A 24427-nucleotide genomic window follows, 5' to 3' on the forward strand; every position below is an offset into this window, starting at 1 on the left:
TTGGAATAAAGGAAGCTAGATGTAGACCTTTGTTATATTTAACATACACATGCATCTCACTTTAGCAACAATACTTTGGAATATAGTAAGCTTTGGTTGCAAGTTTTTTTTTCCTCTTTCTGTTGATGTTTCAGTTTTCTTAGTGTATTTTTCAGAAGAGAATCAACTGAAACACAAATAATTTCTTTAACATTGCCTAAAGATTGTGTCCCTCAAACAGCAGCTGACAACTAGGGGGGCTGCTCAAGAAAATTCAAAACTAGACTCTAAACTAGACTACAGGTAGGGTTAGAGGTCCACAAACAATGTCAGGTTCTACTTTACACCTTTTATGTATCTAGCAGTTTGCTGCTTTCAATCATATGATACATCAGTATGTCCCAAGCTGCTATATTGCTAAAATTAAGACTCATATTAAATGAAAATGGAAATATAGCTAGTAAATCTAAAATACCCTTGGAGAGTAAGACCATATATTTTGGATATATACCTCAAGGATGGTTGAAAAGAGATAAATATTTAATGAATATACTGTTGGTGGCTGGTAAAAAGACTCTTACTAGGAAATGGTTATCACAGGAGAGCCCAACTTTAAATACATGGATGGAAATTACAATGGACATTTACAAAATGGAGAAGATAACAGCATCTGTTAATCATAAGCTGGAACAATTTGGTTCATACTGGGAAAAATGGTTTAACTACATAATGCCTCATAGGCCTGATTTCATTCTCACAAATCAATGAATCTGTTGTAAAAAAAAAAGGATCACTCCCTACTTGCACACAGTTCTTTCCTTTTGCTTGTTTTTTCTTTCCACTCTTTTCTATACGTGTATACCCCAGATAAATACTTTGTGGAGATTTTGTGATATATATGATTATATGATATATATGTACAATGTCTGAAATACATCTTATGGGAATGTTTGTTTGATGAACTTCAATAAAAAAATAAATTACAAAAAAAAAGTAGCAACAATATCAGCCTTACACATAAAACATGGTATTTTTAAAAAAATATCTTTGGATGATAAAGGTATTTATTAAGGCAAGCAACTTCTGAAACTCATGAAACAAATAGCAATTGCAGTAATTGTTATTCTAAGCAGTTAAGTTGCAGTGGTCATACAAGGTGATAATGGAATTTCCTTTAACGTAGTGACACAGTATTAGTTGATCACTTTTACAGAAAATTTATTTAACCTAATTCTGTCTCAGCCTAGAGAAATTGACTGGAAAGAAAATATTACAATTCCTAACAGAATACACCTGCTGGTTTAAGAACCAGCAACTCACAAGTCATTGCTTATAATGGATTGACATTAACTCTCTAAAAGCATTGATTTAAACATTCATGAGAAAAGTAATTGCTGAATTCATCTTAAACTTCTTTCGTTGAGCTGGTCAAGCTGATGCCCAAGCTATTTTATTTAATAAAACCCTTTCAAATATTCCTTTTGCTATGACATGCCAAATTTCTCAAAATCCTTTTTAAAATATTAGTTGAAATGGCCAGAAGCCAGCTGGCCATTCCAACTAATAGTTCTAAAAGGCATTTGTAACACAATAATGTATTTACTTCCACCACCCACAGTGCAGAGCAATTCCCCATTGGAGTTAGAACTGGTTTATTATTGTCACGTGTACTGAGATACAATGAAAAGCTTGTCTTGCACGCTGTTCATACAGATCATTGCACAGTGTATTGGGGTAGAATAAGGTAAAATAATAACAATGCAGAATAAAGTGTAACAGCTACAGAGAATATCCACAATATTGTATGTCACTGTATGACTTCTGTCTGGAATAGAACCAAGAGTAGCTCACAGGGCCCCTTGAGCCTCGTTTGTTGTTCAACAGATATGACTGCTCAGATCAGATGTCGTGAAATTTGTTGCTTTGTGGAAGTAGTACAGAGCAATACAATTATATATCTTGGTAACGTTTAGCAATTTTTAATAAATAAATAGTGCAAAACGCTTAAGTAGTTGTTATGTTTTGTAACTTCAAAACCATTAAACTAATTGGAAGGAGGATACGGGAGACAGATATGTGGGTCTAACTTTGTGTTTACTTTAGGCAAGGCGTGCACGTATCACGTGGTAGTTATAAGAGGGTATGTCCTGGACGGTGAAGGTCCCTAGTGATGGGGATCGTATTCCTGAGGCACCACTGTTTGAAGATGTCCTCAGAGGTGGGAAGGATGATGGAGCTGGTTGAGTCTACAACTCCCTGCAGCTCAATCCTGTGCATCAGAGCCTACGTGCCATGTTGTGAATGCTCTCCACAGTACATCTGCAGAAATTTGCTGGAGTCTTTGGTGGCATACCAAATCTCCTCAAACTCCAAATGAAGCATAGCCACTTGGCATTCCTTCTTTGTGATTGCATTATTGTACTGGGCCCAGGATAGCTCCTCCAAGATGCTGAAACCCTGAAACTTGTGGCTGCACACCCTTTACGCTGTGACCCCTCGATGAGGCCTGAGCTCAATTTGCTTGCCTCCACAGCTCCCACAGGTATAAAATTCCTAACCTTCTGAGAGAAGAATTCAACTCCCTTTTCAATGGGTAACCCTTTATTCTGAAACAATCCCTTGTTTTAGATTCCTACTCTACCCCTCCCTCCCCAAGAGGAAGAATCATCCTAGAATCTAGCAATTGACCCTCTCTGAATTTTCTGCTTCAAAAGGCTAGTTCTCATAATTATTAATTTTTATTTAAAATTTCTAGATTTAATTTTAAATTTTACACATACATTTAAAATATAGATTTACAAATTATCTTCCATACACTGTTCTGAAATCCCAAAATACTTCATTGCAAATATATTCTGGACTGGGAGTTCTGCACTGAACCAGAATTGATTAGTGACCTTAAAGTAAGTGATCATATGATCAAACTCACCCTGACATTTGAGAAGGAGAAGCTAAAGTCAGATGTATCAATATTACAGTGGAGTAAAGGGAATTACAAAGGCATGAGAGAGGAGCTGGCCAGAATTGATTGGAAAAGAACACAGGCAGGGATGATGGCAAATCAGGAATGTCTGGATATTTCTGAGAGCAATTTGTAAGGCACAGGATATATACATCCCAAAGAGGAATAAGTATTTTAAAGGAAAGATGCACAACTGTGGCTCAAGAGAAGTCAAAGCCAACATAAAAGCCAAAGAGAGCATATAATAGAGCAAAAATTAAAGGGAAGTTAGAGGATTGGGAAGCTTTTCAAAAACCAACAGAAGGTAACTAAAAAAAGTCATTGAGAAAGTAAAATTGGAATACAAAGGTAAGCTACCAATAATATTAAAGAGGATACCAAAAGTTTCTTCAGAAACATAAAGTGTAAAAGAGAGGCAAGAGTGGATATCAGACTGTTGGGAAACAATGCTGGAGAGGTAGTAAAGGGGGATGAACTGAATACATATTTTACATCAGTCTTCACAGTGGAAGGCATTAGCAGTATGGTGGAAATTCCATGTGTCAGGCGTCATGAAGTGTGCGAAGTTACCATAAATAGAGAGAAGGTTCTTGGGAAACTGGAAGGTCTGAAGGTAGATTAAGTCACCGGGACCAGATGGTGTACACCCCAGAGTTCTGAAATAGGTGGCTGAAGAGATTGTGGAGGCATAGTAATGATATTTCAAGAATCAATAGATTCTGGAATGGTTCTAGAAGACTGGAAAATTGTAAATGTCACCCCACTCTTCAAGCAGGGAGAGAATCAGAAGAAAGAAAACTATGAGCCAGTTAGTCTGACCTCAGTGGTTGGGAAGATGTTGGAGTTGATTACTAAGGATGAGGTGTCAGGGTACTTGGAAGCACATGATAAAATAGGGCATGGTCAGCATGGTTTCTCAAGGGAAAATCTTGCCTGACAAATCAGTTGGACTTCTGTGAAGAAATAACAAGCAGGACAGACAAAGGAGAATTGGTTGATGTGTGTACTTGGATTTTCAGAAGGCCTTTGACAAAATGCCACACGAGGCAGCATAACAAGCTATGAGCCTATAGTGTTAGAGGAGACTAGCATCAATAAAGCTGTAGCTGATTGGCAGGAGGCAAAGAGCGGGAATAAAGGGAGCCTTTTCTGGTTGGCTGTCGGTGTCTAGTGCTGTCCAATAGGGGTCTGTGTTGGGACCAGTTCTTTTTACGTCATATGTCAATGATTTGGATGATGAAATAGATGGCTTTGCCACAAAGCTTGCAGACGATATGAAGACAGGTGGAGCAGCAGATAGTTCTGAGGAAGCAGAGAGGCTATAGAAGAACGGACAGATTTGGAGAATTAGGCAAAGAAATGGCAGATGGAATACAGAGTTGGGAAGTGTATGGTCATGTACTTTGGTAGAAGAAATGAAAAGGTTAACTATATTCTAAATGGCGAGAAAATACAAAAAACTGATGTGTAAAAGGACTTGGGGGCCCTTGTACAGGATCCCCTAAAGGTTAATTTGCAGGTTGAGTTTGCGGTGAGAAAGGAAATGTAATGTTAGCATTCATTTCCAGAGAACTAGAATATAAAAGGAAGGATGTAATGTTGAGACTTTATAAAGCACTGGTCTCACTTGAGGAATTTTGAGCAGTTTTGGACCACTTATCTTAGAAAGGATGTGCTGAAACTGGAGAGGTTTCACAAGAGGTTCGCAAAAATGATTCCAGGATTGAATGGCTTGTCATATGAAGAGTGTCTGATGGCTCTGGGCCTGTATTCATTGGAATTCAGAAGAATGAGAGGTGACCTTATTGAAACCTATCGAATGGTAAAAGGCCTTGACAGAATGGATGTGGAGAGGATGCTTCCTATGGTGGGAGAGTCTAAGCCTCAGAATAGAGGGGCGTCTTTTTAGAATGGAGATGAGGAGGAATTTCTTTAGACAGAGTGTGGTTAATCGGTGGAATTCATTGCCACAGGCAGCAGTGGAAGCCAAGTCTGTATTTATAATTAAGGCAGAGGTTGATAGATTCTTGATTAGTCAGGGCACGAGGGGATATGGAGGGAAGGCAGGAGATTGGAACTGAGAGGAAAATTAGATTAGCCATGATGAAATGATGGAGCAAACTCGATGGGCCAAATGGCCTAATTCTGCTCCTATATCTTATGGTCTTAATATAGTACTTTTACCAATGTCATAATGTAGTAAAAGTAGCAGCTAATTTCCAAACAACCTCCCCTAAAATTTGATGCTATTCTGGTAATGTTGGTTAGATAGTGATCTGGTTACCAGGCAACCTACTCTGATTATAAAGTGTGCTCTGGGTTTTTTTTTCGCTGAATGAGCAGATGAAACCTGCAGCTAATATTCCATCTCAAAGGTGGTACCTACATCTCTGTTGATCTCTCATTGTCAAACCAGACAATGCCGGTGTTCACATCCCTTAATGTTTCTGGTGTGGCATAAACCTAGAAACTATAACTTAAAAACAAGAATTATCCTAACTGGGCCAGGTAAATGTAGCATGAAATCTCAAGTAAAAAGAGGGAAACCAACATACACCTAGTGAAGGGTTTTTGTCACTACCAAAGTAACCACGCTGGTGCCTGAAGAAAGCAGCCTCCAACATTAAGCACTTTTCGCCATTCGGAACATAGCCGGACAGTGGTGAATTTGAGGATTTCGCTCCCCCAGATGGCTGTGGAGGCCACTGGGCATACTTAAGGCAGAGGTTGATAGATTCTTGATTAGTCAGGACATGAAGGGTTAGGGGAGAAGGCAAGAGATTGGGGCTAAGAGAAAATTGGATCAGCCATGATGAAATAGCAGAGCAGACTCAATGGGCCAAATGGACTAATTCTGCTCTCATATCTTATGGTCTTATACACTCCTCTCATTAATGCTGTCAGAAAGGAGGCATGGGAGCTTCAAGACCAACAATCAACATTTTAGGAACACTTTTTCCCTTCTGCCATTAGATTTCTGCATGGTCCAAGAACACCATCCAGTTTTTCCTCTTTACTGCTATATTTTTGATTGTAACTTACTGTTTTTTTATGTATTGCACTATACTGTCAGTGATAATAAACCTGATTCTGATTATTGGATGCACTCAGACATGGGCTCTGTAGATAAGTGTTTGAATCACACAAGCAGGGAAATTTTTACTAAAGTGATTTTTTAAAAAAAAAACAAGATTAAAAATGAAACTGCTTAATTATCATGAACAAAGCATCTGTTTCACTGAAGTCCTTCTGGAAAGCAAACCTACCAAACTGACCAGGTAATTAAATGCACCCAGAGCCACGGTGCTATAGTTGACTTGTATCTGTCTTCCAAAATGGCATAGTGAACCTCTCTGCTCAGGCATTACAATTTTGCATTCGCAATAAATGCTGTCATAGCTAGCAAAGCCCACAACTCCTGAAAGACACAAGTTGGCCTCAACCAAACAGTGTCTGAATGAAAGGAAGTTGTGAAAAGTCGTGGAAAATCAAAGGTAGAAAAGGAATATTTTATTTATAACTGATACAGATCTAGTACATTGTTTCATTACATAGAGAATGCTAATTGGTGTTATTCCTTTGATGAAATTTTGATTCAGGTCTTTTTCTCCCTCAGTTGGTTGCCAAGCTCGTCAAGCTCCAAAATCAAATTGTCCATTGTCTGTTTCTCATCGGCTAATTCGCTCTGTACTTCACCCGTAGTAACATCAGTGTAAAGTTGCTGTAAGGCCAGAAACAAAGAGAATGAGAAAAACACAAGAAAGTTAGGATTTTAAGCGGCTGTCATGCCAGTTGCTGTATTTATTTCAGTATGCAGCTTTTTCCATTCAGTTCTTTAATCTATTTTTCACTCTCCTTCTCTCCTTAGAAATACCAGGATTAATTACAATTAGGAGGCAGCATTAAATTTCACTGTTGCCCTGCCAAATAGCTTTGGGCCAACACCATAGCTGGATTTTAAAAATATTTATGCTTAAATCAATATATCTGAAAATGTATTGGGTAAGCACACCTGACATAAGCCAAGATCTGTTCCCGTTTATAGCCCACTTGGAAAAAATGCGATGTTGTCACAAAAGCGAGAGCTCTGCAAGTTTGAACTTAAATGCCTCCTTGACACAAGAAATTTGCCTGGCTGGAACAGAGGCAGTCCTGGAGCAGAAAGCCTTTCCTACTGGAGTAGCAGTTCGATACCTCTGGATCCATTCCCTGCAATACTCTGAAGTACAGCTGAGGAAGCACAAAAAGGACTGCTTCCTGCCTCCATCTCAACAGTCGATCATCTGCAAAACTAAACAGTGCCCACCTGACACAACTGCCGTGTCTGATCTGCCAGACAATGAGATGCGATACTGAGTACAGAAAAAATCTTTCTCATAAATCTGCTCTGTAAACCGCTTCCTGAGATGCCCTCTATGATCATGATATACTGAACAGATAATGAATCCACAGTAGGGTTGTCATGGGGATCAATGTAATGCTCACAATCTCCACTCTATTGCGATGTATTTATTTATTAAGATACAGTGAAGAATAGGCATTCATTAGACTATGTTATAAGAACAGATTACAGGATATTGTTTGTGGGAACTGTTTTGTATAAACTGTGTGTACCATTTTCACATTACAACTGTAATTACATATTGAAAAAGACAGTGAGATGTCCTGGAAATGGAGTGAATGGGATGATTTTCCCTTTATCATTCATGGATTTTCCGCATGCATCTCCTCTCCGCTTGGCAAATCCATCTTCACATTAGCAAATACAGCTCCTTCACTGGGATATTCCCCCCACCCCCACCCCCCTTCCTGAGAACAGCACTAATTGCACCACTGTTGACATTATTTTGGGGGAGTTTTACATCAGCAAAATCGGGGATTGAATTTCTCGCCAGCTCTTAGGCCCAGAAATGGGTAGAACTTTGCTGCATTCTGGATTAAACCAACTGTGCAGTTCTGTTTGACAGCACAAATTTCTGGCCCTTGTCTATCAGTTTCATCCAAATTTAATTTCAGATTAATTCAATAAAAGGCATCACAAAGCAAATGAAAAGTAGAAGTATAGAGAACAGACAATTGCTCGAAGGTTTGGTGTATAGACACACATGCCAGTGTGGTATTGAACCACGCAGTCCTTGGATATCCCTTTCTACACATAGCACAATCTTCCAGCCTCTTATCACCAAATTCCAGGAAGTACACAAGAGAACTGGCAGGAGGTGCCCATGAACATTACCCAACAGCAGATCATATTCAGAGGAAGAAATTAAGAAAATCGGTGGGGGGGTGGAGGAAGGCTCCTTAAGGTTGTCATAGTTGGCAAAGGTAGTGGGGATAAACTCCCACTACTGATGAACTTCTGGTTTAAGATGGCACTGGTGAGTCTCAGCGACTTCTGGCTGATGGCTAATGAAACAAGGAAAACAACTAAATACTTTGTTAACCAAGCAACACACTCAAAATGCTGGAGGAACTCAGCAGGCCAGGTAGCATCTATGGAAAAGAGTACAGTTGACGTTTTGGGCTGAAACCCTTCGGCAGGCCGCATTTCATAGATGCAGCCTGGCCTGCTGGGTTCCTCCAGCATTTTGTGTGTGTTGCTGGAATTTCCAGCATCTGAAAAATTTCTCGTTTGTGACTTTGTTAACACTCTTTTTCTAGTAAACGATCATTGCAAGAAATAGTTTGTTACCTCCCTTTGGACTTGGAGGCAATTCGAGGTGGCAGAACTGAGGCAAGGCAAGACAGCACGCCCACCACTGAGAGCGAGGAAGACCCAAGATTTGATCAATTTAACCGGGCCATAACAGAAAGGTCGGTACAGGCCTGATGGAGGAGGCCTGAGGGTCTAGGTCCAGGTCCTAGAGCATATCAAAGTGACTGAACCTGCTGTTTAAATGAAGACTTGGGCACTGGGCCAGATTGAAAAGGTCAGGGCCTGAGGCGAGGGACAGCCGGTTCAGCTTGCTGCTCTGTGAGGTTTACTCATCTTTATGCTGAACTAAGGATTTGGGGATGGACTATCTGTGGACTTCAGGCCAGAATGCTATTTGTTTGCATTTATTGTTTTTTAATCTGCAAGTTGGGTTTTGATGGTCTCTTTTTTAAATGGGTTCTTTTACTTTGTTTTGTGACTGCCTGTTCGGAGACAAATCTCAAAGTTGTATAACGTACACATACTTTGATAATGATAATGTCGTGCTTCTCAAATAGCCTCTGACAACCAAATCCAGCTCCTAGTCTTCACATGTGGCTTAGCTACTAAGCTGGGTGGAACTGTTTTTTCTCTGATAGAAGAAGGGGAAAAGGTGAGTTACTTGTGCCTTAAAACCAGTCACTTTGGGCAGATGGGGCTTGTCAGCTATGGATGGAAGATCACCTAGAAGGAAAACCTCCGCTGATACATGGGGACGGCTTCGGAAGTAAACCCCGTAGTAAAACACTGAGCTGAAGCCCTAAGCCAGTCCTGTGTTGAGTTCAGCACTGACTGGCAACTCCTGCAAAGCCGCTGGTGTCTAACTGTATCGGTCTCTGTCACTGCTTTGATTTCATCAGCTGTGTGGAGAAGGGGAACCTGCCTCATGGACGACAGCTTGCTCTCCAGACCGGCTTACGTATTATGTGGACAGCTAGGATGCAATATCCTTGCCTGACCCCAACAACGGAGGGCCTCAAAATGGAATCAAATTAAAGAAATTGTTAACATTCAAATCCTTCATGGGGAAGGAGAAAGTGTACATAGTTAGAATAGGTGGAGAATCACTATCTTGGCAAATATTTACCATTTGTAAAACAGATGTGATTTTGGAATTACCTTGTAAAAAGCTCCTTCAATATGCAAAGCAAATAAACGTGTCAATATTAACCACAATAGATCCCTTTATGACAAAACGGAAAAAAATTCAATAGAGACATCTTGTTCCAAATAACCAAAAATTTATGGGTAATCTTAACCTTTTGATGACATGGGAGTCTAGCTCATTAAATAGAAGTTCAGAACACTGGCGTTCCCTGCCCACCAAGCCGTGTTAATAAGAGGATGGAATTTTGAGTCAAACTTGCTCCAAAGCTAATAAAAATACTGCAACCAGATGTCTGCAGAAAAAGTTTCGTTCCATATGAAAAGAAAACAGGAAATGCTGGAAACACCCAGAAGAACAGGCAGCAGGTGTGGAGAGAGAAACAGAGTTATTATTGCAAGTCAATAATTTTTCTTCAGAACGTCAATAAAATAAAGACAGACATAAGCGACTGCAGATGCAGGAATCAGGAGGAAAAAGCAAACTGCTGGCGGAACTGACTGGGTTGAGCAACATCTGTGGAGGCCAAAGGAGTGGTCATTGTTTCAGTTCGAGACTGCATCAGGACCTAGTGCCTGATGTTTCAGGCCGAGACCCTTCATCAGGACTCAGCCCGAAACGTCGACAGTGCTTCTGCCTATAGATGCTGTCTGGCCTGCTGCGTTCCACCAGCATTTTGTGTGTGTTCCATCCTTGGACTCACTTTACACCGCACGCTGTCGGAGCAGTGCTGCCAGGATAATCAAGGACACGACCCACCCAGCCAACACACTTTTTGTCCCTCTTCCCTCCAGGAGAAGGTTCAGGAGCTTGAAGATTCGTACGGCCAGATTTGGGAACAGCTTCTTTCCAACTGTGATAAGACTGCTGAATGGATCCTGACCTGGATCTGGGCCGTACCTTCCAAATATCTGGACCTGACTTGCACTACCTTACTTTCCCTTTTCTACTTTCTAATTATGATATATAATTTCAATTTTTTATTATATTTACTTGGATTTGTACTTCAGGGAGCACGAAGCACAGAATCAAATATCGCTGTGATGATTATATGCTCTAGTATCAATTGTTTGGTGACAATAAAGTAACAAATTCCACAAATTCACCACCCTCTGGCTAAAGAAATGCTCTGCATCTCCGTTTTAAATGGATGCTCCTCTATCCTGAGGCTGTGTCCTCTTGTCTTAGACTCCCCCACCATGGCAAACATCCTTTCCATATCTACTCTGTCTACCCTTTCAACATTCAAAACGTTTCAATGAGACCTTCCCTCAGCCTTCTAAATTCCAGCGAGTACTGGCCCAGAACCATCAATGTTCCTCACTTTTCATTCCCAGAAAAATCCTGTGAACCTCCATTGAACCCTCTAGCACATCTTTTCTTAGATGAGAAGCCTGAAACTGGTCACAATGCTCAAGGCAAGGCCTCACCAGTAAAGCCTCAGCATCACATCCCAGCTGTTATATTCTAGATGTCTTGAAATGAATGCTAACATTGCATTTGCCTTCCTCACCACTAATTCAAGTTAACTTTTAGGGTGTTCTGCACAAGAACTCCCAAGTCCTTTTGTATCTCAGATTTTTGGATTTTCTCCCCATTTAGAAAATAGTCTGCACATTTATTTCATCTACTAAAGTGCATGACTGTGCATTTTCCAACACTGTATTTCATGTCCTACTTTCTTGCCCATTCTCCTAATCTGTCTAAGTCCTTCTGCAGCCTTCCTAATTCTTCAGTACTACCTGCCCCTTTACCAAACTTCGTATCATCTGCAAACGTGGCAACAAAGCCAGCTATTCCATCATCTAAATCATTGAAAGAAGTGGTCCCGACACTGACCCCTGTGGAACAGCACTAGTCACTGGCAGCCAACCAGAAAAGGATCCTTTTGTTCCCACAGTGCCTCCTACCAATCAGTCAATGTTCTAACCATGCAAGTAACTTTCCTGTAATATCATGGGCTCATAACTTGATAAGAAGTCTCATGTGTGGCACCTTGTCAAAGGCCTTCTGAAAGTCCAAATAAACAACATCCACTACATCTCCTTTATCTATTCTACTTGTAATCTTCTCAAATAATTCCAAGAGGTTCGTTGGGCAAGATTTACCCTTAAGGAAACCATGCTGACTTTGTCCTATCTTGTCCTGTGCCACCAAATACTCCATAATCTCATCCTTAACAATTGATTCCAACATCTTCCCAACCACTGAGGTCAGGCTAACTGGTCTATAATTTCCTTTCTGCTGCTTTTCTCCTTTGTTAAAGAGTGAAGTGCCATTTGCAATTTTCCAGTCCTCTGGAACCATGCCAGAGTCCAATTGTTCTGGAAAGATCATCACTAATGCCTCCATAATCCCTACCGTCACCTCTTTCAGAACCCTAGGGTGCAGTTCATCTGGTCCGGGTGACTTATGTATCTTTCGGTATTTCAGCTTTTTGAGCACCTTCTCCCTTGTAATAGTAACTGCACTCACTTCTCTTCCCTCACACCCTCTAACACCTGACACACTGCTGGTGTCTTCCACAGTAAAAACTGATGTTGAGTATGAACTCAACAGAGACGCTCTTCATTATTTTCCCAAATGGTAGGACGTACTGCCAGAGATTTTCTACACAATTAGTATTTCAGAAATAGGGCCAGAAAGCCAGGCCTTCCAAGTGAAATTTGAACAAGGTAGAATTATGGAAATTTAACTTGGATGAACAATGAAAAGCTGAGGACAAGTTTCCTTCACTGAATACTGAAATAACATCATTGGTTTCCAAGTAATTATTTTGTTTAACACGCTCCATTACTGGACTTGTAAAAAAGCAAGCAGCTTATCATCAGCTGACATGTCAATTAGATTTCACAGAAATGGCCCACACTGTTCATTCTGTCAACAAAACAAAAGTCATTGTTTCTCAATATTTTGGCTTTACCAACATTGTGTAAAGGTGTCATAATTGCAAAGTGCAATATGGGCCAAGAACAAGAAGGGATGCCACATTATTTCCAGTTGTACTTGCTGCAGGCACATTAAGACCAGGAAACTGAGATGTGGCACTAATCAGTCCCAGCAACATGGATTCCAGCAGCAATGGTGATTTTTTTGCATCCCAGTTTCAGGATAACATCACCTGAGAAAAAGCTGTACTAGACTGACAATAGACAGGTGCAGGAGTAGGCCATTCGGCCCTTCTAGCCAGCACCACCATTCACTGTGATCATGGCTGATCATACACAATCAGCACCCCGTTCCTGCCCTCTCCCCATATCCCTTGACCCCGCTATCTATAAGAGCTTTATCTAACTCTCTCTTGAATGCATCCAGAGACTTGGCCTCCACTGCCTTCTGGGGCAGAGCATTCCACATATCCACCACGCTCTGGGTGAAAAAGTTTTTCCGCATCTCTGTTCTAAATGGCCTACCTCTTATTCTTAAACTGTGGCCTCTAGTTCTGGACTCACCCATCAGCGGGAACATGCTTCCTGCCTCCAGTGTGTCCAATCCCTTAATAATCTTATATGTTTCAATCAGATCCCCTCTCATCCTTCTAAATTCCAGTGTATACAAGCCCAGTCGCTCCAATCTTTCAACATATGACAGTCCCGCCATTCCGGGAATTAACCTTGTGAACCTACGCTGCACTCCCTCAAGTGACACGACAGTGCTGAATGTGCAGTGGTATTAGCATTCTTTGCACAAACATGGTGGTCAGGCTTCGACGTTTGTAATTTTTGTGATATTACACATCACAACTTCAAAAGGGAGCAACAGCTCAGCCACACAAGTTCTGGAGGATGGATATGCATAAAAGGCTTGTTCTCATGAACTGTTGTCTCCAGGGCTTTGAGACTTCAGAGACTGTGTACAAGAGATGCTGCTCTCCAACATCTATTAAAACAGGGTTACCATATCCCATCACAAAATATATATGCTTTCTTAAGGAATGCAACCACCAAACATTAGAACCAAATCTGAACTTATCTGAAAATCTCACTTTTCGGTCATCTTTCATCAGGTCATCGGCCTGAAATATTAACGGCTTCTTTCCCCACAGTTGAGTCAATATCTCACTTTTCTGTCATCTTTCATCAGGTCATCGGCCTGAAATATTAACGGCTTCTTTCCCCACAGATGAGTCATTCAAGCACAACTTTCATTCCAATTTAATGGCGAGCATCAAAAAGAGAAACTTCCTGATCATAAATTTGATCAAAACTAACCAGAAAGAAGTTGTTAAGCCTGAGTTTTTGGATCATAAGAAATTGGAGCAGAATTAGGCCATTTGGCCCATCGAATCTGCTCTACCAATTTATCATGGCTAATTTATTTCCCTCTCTGTCCCAATCTCCTGTCTTCTCCCCGTACCCCTTCATCTCCCAACCAATCAAGAATCTATCAAACTCTGCTTTAAATACACCCAATTACTTGATGTCCACAGCTGCCTGTGGCAACAAATTCCACAGATTCACGGCTCTCTGTCTAAAGAAATTCTCCCTCATCTCTGTTCTAAATGGATGCTGTGTCTTCTGGTCTTAGACTTCCCCACCATAGGAAACATCCTCTCCACATCTACTCTACCAAGGCCTTTCAACATTTGATAGGTTTCAATGAGATCCCCCCTCCCCTCATTCTTCTGAATTCTAGCAAGTATAGGCATGGAGCCATCAATCAGTCTTCATATGATAACCCATTCATTCCCAGAATCATTCTTGTGAACCTCTTCTGAACCCTCTCCAACGTTAGCACATCTTTTCTCAGATAAAGGGCCCAAAGCATCTCATAATATTCCAATGAGGCATTTGCAGTGCCTTATAAAGCCTCAACATTGTATCCTTGCTTTTATATTCTAGTCCTCTTCAAATGAATGCTCACAATGCATGTACTTTCCTCACCACTGACTCAACCTGCAAATTGACTTTTAGGGAATCCTAGACGAGGACCACCAAGTTTCATTGCAGCTCAGACTTTTGAATTTTCTCTCCATTTAGAGAACAGTCTATGCTTTTATTTCTTCTACCAAAGTGCATGACCACACACTTCCATCTGCTACTTCTTTGCCCATTTTCCTAATCTGTCTAAGTGCTTCTGCAGTCTCCCAGCTTCCTCAACACTACCTGCCCCTCCAGTTACCTTTGTATCGTCTGCAAACTTGGCCACAAAGTCGTCAATTCTGTCATACAAATCACTGACATACAACATGAACAGAAGCAGTCCCAACACAGATGACGGTACAACACCCTTAGTCATTGGCAGCCAACCAGAAAAGGTTCCCTTTATTCCCGTCCATTGCCTCCATTCAATCAGTTAATGCTCTATGCATGCTATCCATCCAGTGCAGAGGGTCTTGGGAGTGCTCGTGCATGAATCACAAAAGGCTGGTTTGCAGGTGCAGCAGGCTATCAAGAAGGCAAATGGAATGTTGGACTTCGTTACTAGAAGGATTGAATTTAAGAGCAGGGTGGTTATGCTGCAACTGTACAGGATACTGGTGAGGCTGCACCCGGAGTGCTGCGTTTAGTTCTGGTCTCCTTACTTGAGGAAGGATATACTGGCTTTGAAGGTGATGCAGAGGAGGTTCACCGGGATGAGGGGGTTAGACTTTGAGGAGAGATTGAGTCACATGGGACTGTACTTGCTGGAATTCAGAAGAGAGGAGATCTTACAGAAACATATAACATTACGAAAGAGATAGATAAGATACATCCAGGAGAGCTGCTTCCACTGGTAGGTGAGACTAGATCTAGGGGACATAGCCTCAAGATTCGGGGGAGAAGATTTAGGGCAGAGATGAGAAGGAACTGCTTTTCCCAGAGAGTGGTGAATCTGGGGAATTCTCTGCCCAATGAAGCAGTGGAGGCTATCTCAGTAAATATATTTAAGAAAAGGACAGATTTTTGCATAGTAGGGGAATTAAGGGTTATGGGGAAAAGGCAGGTAGGTGGAGATAAGTCCATGGCCAGATCAGCCATGATCTTATTGAATGGTGAAGCAGGCTCGACAGGCCAGATGGCCTACTCTTGCTCCTATTTTTTATGTTCTTATGTTATCTAGAAGGAAAACACTGATTTCAAAATTTCTTCAAAGAATTCCAACAGATTTGTCGGGCAAGATTTTCCCTTGAGGAAACCATGCTAACTTTGGCCTAAGTTTATCATATGCCTCAAAGTACCCCGAAACCACGTCCTTGTCAATCAACTCCAACATCTTTTCAACCACTAAGGTCAAGCTAACTGGTTTATAATTTCATTTCATCTGCCTTTCTCCCTTTTTGAGGAACAGAGTGACATTTGCAATTTTCCATTCCTCTAGAACTATTCTAGAATCTAGTGATTATAGACAGATCATTACTAATCTCTCCACAATCAGTTCAGCTAACTCTTTCAGAACCCTGGGGTGTAGACCATCTGGTCCAGGTGATTTATGTACTTTCAGACCTTTCAGTTTCCCAAGCAGCTTCTCCCATTAAAGGCAACTTCACTCACTTCTGCCCTGACACTCCTGAACATCCACCACACAGCTAGTGTCTTCCACAGTGAAGACTGATGCAAAATATTTATTTAGTTCATCCACCGTTTTCTTGTTCCCCCATTACTACCTCTCCAGCATCGTTTTCCAGTGGTCAAATACAGTCGGCCCTCCGTATCCGCAGATTCAACCAACTGTGGATTGGGATCGGAAAAAAACCCCGGAAGTTCCCTCTCTAGCACTCGTTGTCTGAGCACTGCTCGCCTCGAATCTCATTCAGTCGCTACTTGTTTTGTGTGCACCCTTTGTTTCTGTGAAAAAATGGCCCCTAAAGATCAATTAAGTGGTCAAAGCAATTCCTCAAAGTACTGTAATCTAGAGAAGATTAAAAGTATTACTCGTTTTTTGAGCAATGTTCGCCTCGCATCTCGTTCATTCACTACTTGTGTTGTGAGTGAGAAGAAGGAGTTTAAGGCTAGTAAGGGATGGCTGGCTAGCTATGTAAAGCGCTACAGAATTACAGCCTCAAGAACTCAAGATCACAGGAGAATCGGCATTGGCTGACGCCAAGGCAGCATCAGCATTCCCAGGAGAGCTACGATGGTTGCGTCTGTACTGAACATGTACAGACTTTTTTTCTTGTCATTATTCCCTAAACAATACAGTATAACAACTATTTTACATAGCATTTACATTGTATTAGGTATTATAAGTAATCTAGAGATGATTTAAAGTATACGGGAGGATGTGCGTAGGTTATATGCAAATACTACGTCATTTTACATATGGGACTTGAGCATCCGCGGGGGGTGGGGGGGGGGGTCCCGGAACCAAACCCCCGCAGGTACAGAGGGCAGACTGTATTTACTCTCGCTGTTCTTTTACATGTGATATATATGAAGAAACTTCTGGAATTCTCTAATTATTATTGGCTAGCTTAGCTTTGTATTCCATCTTTTCCCTCTTTATGACTGTTTAAATTGCCTTTTGTTGATTTTTAAAAGCTTCCCAATCCTCTCACTTCTCAATGTTTGCTCTATTATATCCCTTCTCTTCGGCTTTTATATTGGCTTTGACTTCCCTTGTCAGCCGCGGTTGCATCATCCTGCCTTTAGAATACTTCTTCTTTGGCAAGAAGATTAAATCAGCTTCCAATCTATTTTGGTTCCTTAACCATTATAAAGTTCAACAATTGAAGTACAAATTATGGTTGTTGGCATTATCGTGCATTGCGCTGAATAGTATTTTTGCATTTCTTGAAATAGTTTAAGTCACAAGACATTTAGAAAATTATGTAAAAAAAAGTTTGCAAAACACCAATCTACAAAAGAAGGAACTGCACATTCATGAGACCAGAAGGAACAGGAACAAGTATAAGCCATTCAACACGTTGGGTCTATCCCACCCTTCAGCTAGATCTTGGCTGATCTAAATTCTCTGCACCCTGATGGATGCTAGAGGCCATAGGGCTGGCCTTGGGAGAGGTTCTGAGAATAAACTGGTGGTGAGCACCCTCCCCCCGGTAAAAGATCTGAAGATAGGTTTGACTTAAGGCTCCCACTGGGGATAAGTACTAGGCCTCTTGTCTCGGAAGATGATTCAATCACAGCCAAATTATAGCCTTCCCAATCAGGGATTTGACAGTGAATCAGGTGCCAGGGCCAAATCGAGTCAGATGCTGAGACCATTCCGTGGAATTTCAGAGGGAAGAAGAGAACAACTCTTCTTGTCATGCTTGCTTGCCACCCATGTCCAAGCCATGATAACATCGCAAAGATAACAATGCTAGATTTTAAACCATAAATGCTCTAAACACAGATCTGGAAACCAAGAAAATACACTTTCTCAATGTCTGCATCTTTGAAATAACAAGCTGCTGAATAGATTTATTTGGAGATTTCCAAATTTGGAGATCTCAGCAAGTGAAGTCACTTGTGTTTAAGTCTGTCCAGAGATCAAGTTTATTTATCGAATGGAAAAAAAACAGGAGGAGAGGAGCTGAGGGGATGTCATTAATAATACAAGGCCTGCTGAGCTTGGAAGCATCTGCTCAGCACACCAGCTCTCATGGGCCACCAAAGTCAATGCCAGGAGTTTAAAGATTGGCACCCGAGTACCTCCTGTAGGAAGATAGTCCCAGAGAGACTGAATCATTGCAACTGGAGTGCTGTTGCACTTTGTGTGAAAATCCTGTTGGTAAAAAAATATGTATTTTACTGCAAAATTTTCATATAAAAGATATGTATGCAAAGAAAAATATAAAAGCAGCACTGTCATCCATACATCCACCTCAGGACATAATCACAAGAACACGTGATATTCAGCATCTGATATTTCTGACTTCAGCAGATCATGGGAATTTGATAAATCTACTCCAGTGCTTCTGCAGGATGTGAAAGAAAATTCAGCAACTAAGTCAGTGTCCCACCTGTGCTTTGCTGGAGAGGCCGCGAAGGTTGAGGCGAGCCGAGGACAACATCTGAAGAGCCTCCTGAGGGTTACTTTTGCTTTTACTGCATTTAATGGAGACTACAGAAAAGAGAGGATATTAAGGCACAACTTCAATTCCAGCATTAAATTACTAAATACTGCAATTAGTTATAGGAGAGATGAGAAAAACGTAAATTTAAATAATTATCACTCTTCTGGTTTCTTACAATATGATGAAATGGAAAATGACAGAAAACAATTTCAACCTCAGCAAGTGATACTTCTTTAAAATAAAGGGAAATACTGAGAAGGAAAAATACAGAGGAGAGTTGGAGAGATAAATAATAAGTAAATTAGATGTAAATTTGATTCATTTGTGAAGACCAAGCACTTCGCATTTTGTTTTATCTCACTCTTGAAAAAATGGTAAAACGGATCAAATCCTGACCTTACTCTACCTTGACTAAGATCTCGTAATGAAACAAATTGTAAGTTATCTTACGACCCGTTTTACTCTAATGAAATCCAAGTCTTTCTTCATACAAAACAGAATCTTTCTGAACCTATTGGTCACATGCTCCATTATCCCAATGTCAATTTCTTTTGTGAAGAGTCTTGGAATATTGCTATGGCTCTCTGCAATTAGCTTTGTTTGAAAGTTACCTTGATATGGAGGACAGATTTCTATTTGCTTTTTAAAAATATCAAGACGTTAAATGTCCATTAATCATCAGCTTTTGAAAAGAAGCAAAACAGAATTGGTACAGGTCACAGATGCTAATATACCTCTGAAAAGCATTTGCTACAATGCTAAGCAGTTAAATCATTCCTTACATGATGATTTATAAGTATACTAAGGTTGTGAATGCAGAATATAGTGTTGCAGTTACAGAGAAAGTGCAGTGCAGGTGGACATACGATCAAGAATTCATCTTTAATCAATGCCTGGTAACAGTGGGACAGAAGCTACCCTTGAGCCTGGCGCTAAGTGCTATCAACCTTTTGTATCTTCTGCCTGATGGGAGAGGGGAGAAGAAAGAATGACTAAGGTGCGAGAAACCCTCGATTATGTTAGCTGCTTTCATGAGCCACCAGAAGTGTAAATGGAGTCAACGGAGGAGATTATCAGTATATCTAGATGATAAACCAATCACACCCCTCATCATGTGTCCTGACGAAGGGGCTCGGCCCGAAACGTGGACGGTGCTTCTCCCTATAGATGCTGCCTGACCTGCTGCGTTCCGCCAGCATTTTGTGCGTGTTGTTTGAAACCCCTCATCACTTTGCTTTACTTTACTTCTAGAACTAACAGCTCTGTATATCCACTGGCCTAACAACAACCATGTTGCTAATAACTTCTTACTTAAAACTTCTACATTTCTCACTTTCCCTGGTCACATTTTAAACTGCAAAATGGTGCACCCTAATAGCAAGTTCAAATTTACTGTCATCTGACTACATACATACAACTAAACGACCGTGGTGCACCTACACAACATATATCACACACAGCATGTAAACTAAAGAAGGTTAATAAAATATAATTCAAACTGCATGTAGTGCGCAGCACAGATAGACAGTAAACAGCTCACTGTCCTAGTGATGAGACAGTGCTGGCAAGGTATTCATTAGTCTCAAAGCCTGATGGAAGAAGTTGTACCCTGTTTGGCAGTCCTAGTCCTGATGCTTTGGTACCTCCTTCCTGATGGTAGTTGGTCAAAGAGAATGTGGGATGGGTGATGGAGATCCTCAATAGTGCTCTGGGCCCTTCATCAGCAACGCTTCCAATAAACGTCATAAATTGGGGGGAAGGAGACACTAATAATCCTCTCAGTGGTTTTTACTATTCTCTGCAGGATCTTGTGGTCTGTTGTCTTGCAGCCGCAGTATGACACAATGTTGCTGCAAGACAGGGCACTCTTGGTGGTGCTCCTGTAGAAAGTTGTTAGAGTGGGAATGGAGAGCCATTGCCTGCCTCAATCTGCTCAGAAGGAGTAGATGCTGCTGTACCTTCTTGACAAGTGAGAGTCCAGATCAGATCGTATGTAACGTGCATACCAAGGAACTTTATGCTCTTCACTCTCTCCATGGTACAGTCATTGATGTGCAATGGTGTGTGGTCGACCTGCACTTTCCTGAAGTCCATAATCATCTCTTTTTCCTGGTCTAATTGAGACTCAGTTTGTTGTTCTTGCATCACTTGACAAGCCTCTCTACCTCCTCTCTGTATGCTGACTCATCATTGTTACTGATGAGGACAATCACTTAGTGTCAACAGCGAGCTTGATGATGTGTTTGAGCTGAATCTGGCAATTCAGTTCTGAGTCACAGAAAACCTACAGCACAATACATGCCCTTTGGCTTTCAATGCAATGCCGTACACGTACTTACTTTAGAAATTACCTAAGGATACCGATAGCCCTCTATTTTTCTAAGCCTCATGTACCTATCCAAGAGTCTCTTAAAAGACCCTATCATATCTGCCTCCACCACAGTCACCGGCAACCCATTCCACACACTCAACACTCTCTGCGTAATAAACTTACCCCTGACATCTCCTCTGTACCTATTTCCAAGCACCTTAAAACTATGCCCTCTCGTGTTAGCCATTTCAGCCCTGGGGAAAAGACTATACACACGATCAATGCCTCTCATTATCCTACACCTCTCATGACGGTGTCCTGACGAGGGGTCATGGCCCGAAACGTCGACAGTGCTTCTTCCTATAGATGCTGCCTGGCCTGCTATGTTCCACCAGCATTTTGTGTGTGTTGTTTGAATTTCCAGCATCTGCAGATTTCCTCGTGTTTAAACATATGAGGCATGATTTTTTTTTTTAGGTGGGACAGGCCGAAGTGGAAGTTGAGACTATGACATCATCAGTGGACGGGTTTGAGTGGTAGGTGAACTGGAAAGGGTCCAATGTAGCTGGAAGGTGGGATTTTATGCAATCTATTACCAGCTGCTCAAAACATTTCATGATTGTTGACATCACTGCCACTGGGCGGTATTCATTTAGGTCAGTTACATTACTCTTTGGGTACGGGAATGATGGTGGCTACCTTGAAGCCTGCATGGATAGTGGACTGTTTCAAAGAGATATTAAACATGTCCTTTAAGGCCTGGGTTGTCCAGCATGGCAGCTTTGCATTCACTTAACCAGAGTGGGATCCTCTTCTCCTCAGGTATGGCTAGGCAGGGTGCCTGTTCCTCAGGAAGGGAGGGGGCATTCCTCGATGTCACATCATTCAATGTGTCAAATCATGCATAGAAGATATTCAGCCTATCAGGAAGAAAGGCATCACAGTCGTTGATGTACAGACACCACTTGTAATTGGATATGGTCTGTATACCTTGCCACATGTGCCACGTGTCCCTGGTGTCACAAGGATGTCTGTGGATTTTCTGTCCGTACTCAATCACGGCTCTTGCTGACCGTAGATTTGTCCAGATCCCTGATCTGAAGGCAGCATCCCGATCTCAAAGCAGTGCACGAACCTCTGCATTCAGCATGGTTTCACGCTTGTCTTGGTAGTGTAGTGTTTAATCATGGTAATATTCTCAATGTATTTTTCTATATAGCCACTCATTCAATTCCACACATTCGTCAATGTTGATGTGATTATCGTAGGTAGGCGCCTCCCTGAATATGGTCAAATCCATGCTTTCAAAGCAGTTCTGCAAAGCTGGGGAGGCGCCATTTGGCCAAGACATGATCTCCCTGAGAACTGGTTTGACTTGTTTAATCAGTAGTCTGTACGAAGGGATTAGCAAAATCTGAGGGTCTGAGGTGAGGGCAGGGAGGCAGCCTTGTAAACTCCACAAACATTGGTATAAACTAGGTCTAATACATTCTCTCCTCTGCTTGTGGAGTTAACATGCCGGCAGAATTTTGGAAACTCAGTTTAAAAGTTGACAGGATTGAAGTCACTAGCAACAATGGAGACACTTTCGGGTGAGCGGCTTCAAGGCCGCAGATGGTGCTGTGGATCACCAATTTTTTCAACACAGTCCTGTACAATATTCTCAGTGCCTGTCCAACTTGTACTGATTAATGCTGTTTATCCCACCCCTACATAACCAATGTGCAAAAGAACTTATCTCAGTCTCTTAATAAGTTTTTCCCCTCAGCATTGAATCTGTCTGCCTGGCCTTTGAAACAACTGCTGACAGGAACAGCTTCCCTCATCTAGTTGCGTAATCCCAAACTGCTAGCCATTGGCAACTTACCGTGTGCGAGTTCTATTGCTCGCTTTGCTACTTCTTTGAAAGAGGCAGCATCTTTCTCCCACCCACTTGACTGTGTTTCACACCGATGTGCTTTACTGAGATACTGCAGGGCCTGGAAAGGAAAGGCAGGGCATTAAAATAAAAGATAAAGGGCACACAGCACAACCACTACATGTTTGGGTTGCTTATAATTCATTTTTACAACACATGGTTAAACAATCTCATGGTAAACCACAGTGCTGAAAATAAACCAAGAGAGAGAGACTCGGTGTTGAACTTGTGATGGTGTAAATGTTGAAGTGGGGAACGTGTGTCTAAAGGATGGAGGAGTGGGAGCTAACTGGGGATCAGAAGGCAATTGGAATTCCCATCCCACACTCTGTCACTCTCTCCCCATTTCCTGTGGGTCAGCTGTAATGAAAAGCAGTCCGTTATAACAAAATGCTATATAAGATCCATTCATCTGCTGCTTCAAAGCATGTCCAGCATTGAACAGTGGTTGGGAAGATGCTGGGCCTCATTAAGGATGAGGTTTCAGGGTACTTGGAGGCGCATGATAAATTAGGCCAAAGTCAGTGTGGTTTCCTTAGTGGGAAATCTTGCCTAACAAATCTGTTGGAATTCTTTGAGGAAATAACAAACAGGATAGACAAAGGGAGACTCAGTGGATGTTGTTTACTTGGATTTTTAGGAAGCCTTTGACAAGATGCTGCACATGAGGCTGCTTAACAAGAGCCAATGGTATTACACGGTATTAGTCATACTAGCATGGACAGATTGGCAAAGAGTGGGAATAAAGGGGTCTATTCTGGATGTGTTCTACTGGGATTGGTATTTACACCACTTCTTTCACCTTACATATCAATAATTTGGATAATGGAATTGATGATTTTGTGGTCACTTACAGACAATACAAAGACAGGTGGAGGGGTATGTAGTGTTGAGGAAGCAGGGAGTTTGCAGAAGGCAGTTTGGGAAAATGGGCAAAGAAGTAGCAGATGGAATATAGTGTAGGGAAGTGTACGGCCAGGCACTTCAGTAGAAGGAATAAAGGCACAGATTATTTTCTAAACAGAGAGAAAATTCAAAAATCAGAGATGCAAAGGGACTTAGGATTCCCTGAAGGTTGAGTTGGAGGCAAGAAAAGCATTTGCAATGTTAGCATTCATTTCCTAACTGGTATGTCTTTGGACTGTGGGAGGAAACCAGAGCATTGGAAGGAAACCCCCGCAGTCACAGGGAGAATATTCAAACTCCTTGCAGGTAGCAGCGAAAATTGAACCCAGGTTGCTGGCACTGTAAAGCGCTGTGCTAACCACTATGCTACTGTGCTGCCTGAGGACGGTGTGTCTGTGGAATTCATTGCCACAGATGGCTGTGAAGGCCAAGTCATTAAGTATATTTAAAGAAGCAGTTGATAGGCTCTTATTTAGTCAGGGCATCAAAGAGCATGGGGAGAAGGCAGGAGAATGGGACTGAGGGGTAAAGAATCAGCCATGATGAAATAGTGGAGAAGACTCGATGGGCCAAGTGGACTAAATTTGCTCCTGTCTTATGATTCTGTGAAGTT

General features: G+C 41.5%; 1 protein-coding gene across 2 annotated transcripts in view; it reads right to left on the reverse strand.

Annotated features, from left to right (window-relative positions):
• Nucleotides 1–1025: 1025 nt before the first annotated feature.
• Nucleotides 1026–24427, reverse strand: part of ttc27 (tetratricopeptide repeat domain 27) — a 250649-nt gene continuing 227247 nt past the window's right edge. For both annotated transcript variants that reach the window (XM_073050525.1, XM_073050524.1), the window contains exons 18-20: nt 22858–22969; nt 18626–18726; nt 1026–6662 (exon numbers count right to left, since the gene is read on the reverse strand). In XM_073050525.1, the coding sequence (XP_072906626.1) occupies nt 6537–6662; nt 18626–18726; nt 22858–22969 (339 nt within the window). In that variant the 3' untranslated portion in view covers nt 1026–6536. The remainder of the gene's footprint in view (nt 6663–18625; nt 18727–22857; nt 22970–24427) is intronic.

Source organism: Hemitrygon akajei, chromosome 7, assembly GCF_048418815.1.
Source record: "Hemitrygon akajei chromosome 7, sHemAka1.3, whole genome shotgun sequence".
Classification (NCBI taxonomy): Eukaryota; Metazoa; Chordata; class Chondrichthyes; order Myliobatiformes; family Dasyatidae; genus Hemitrygon; species Hemitrygon akajei.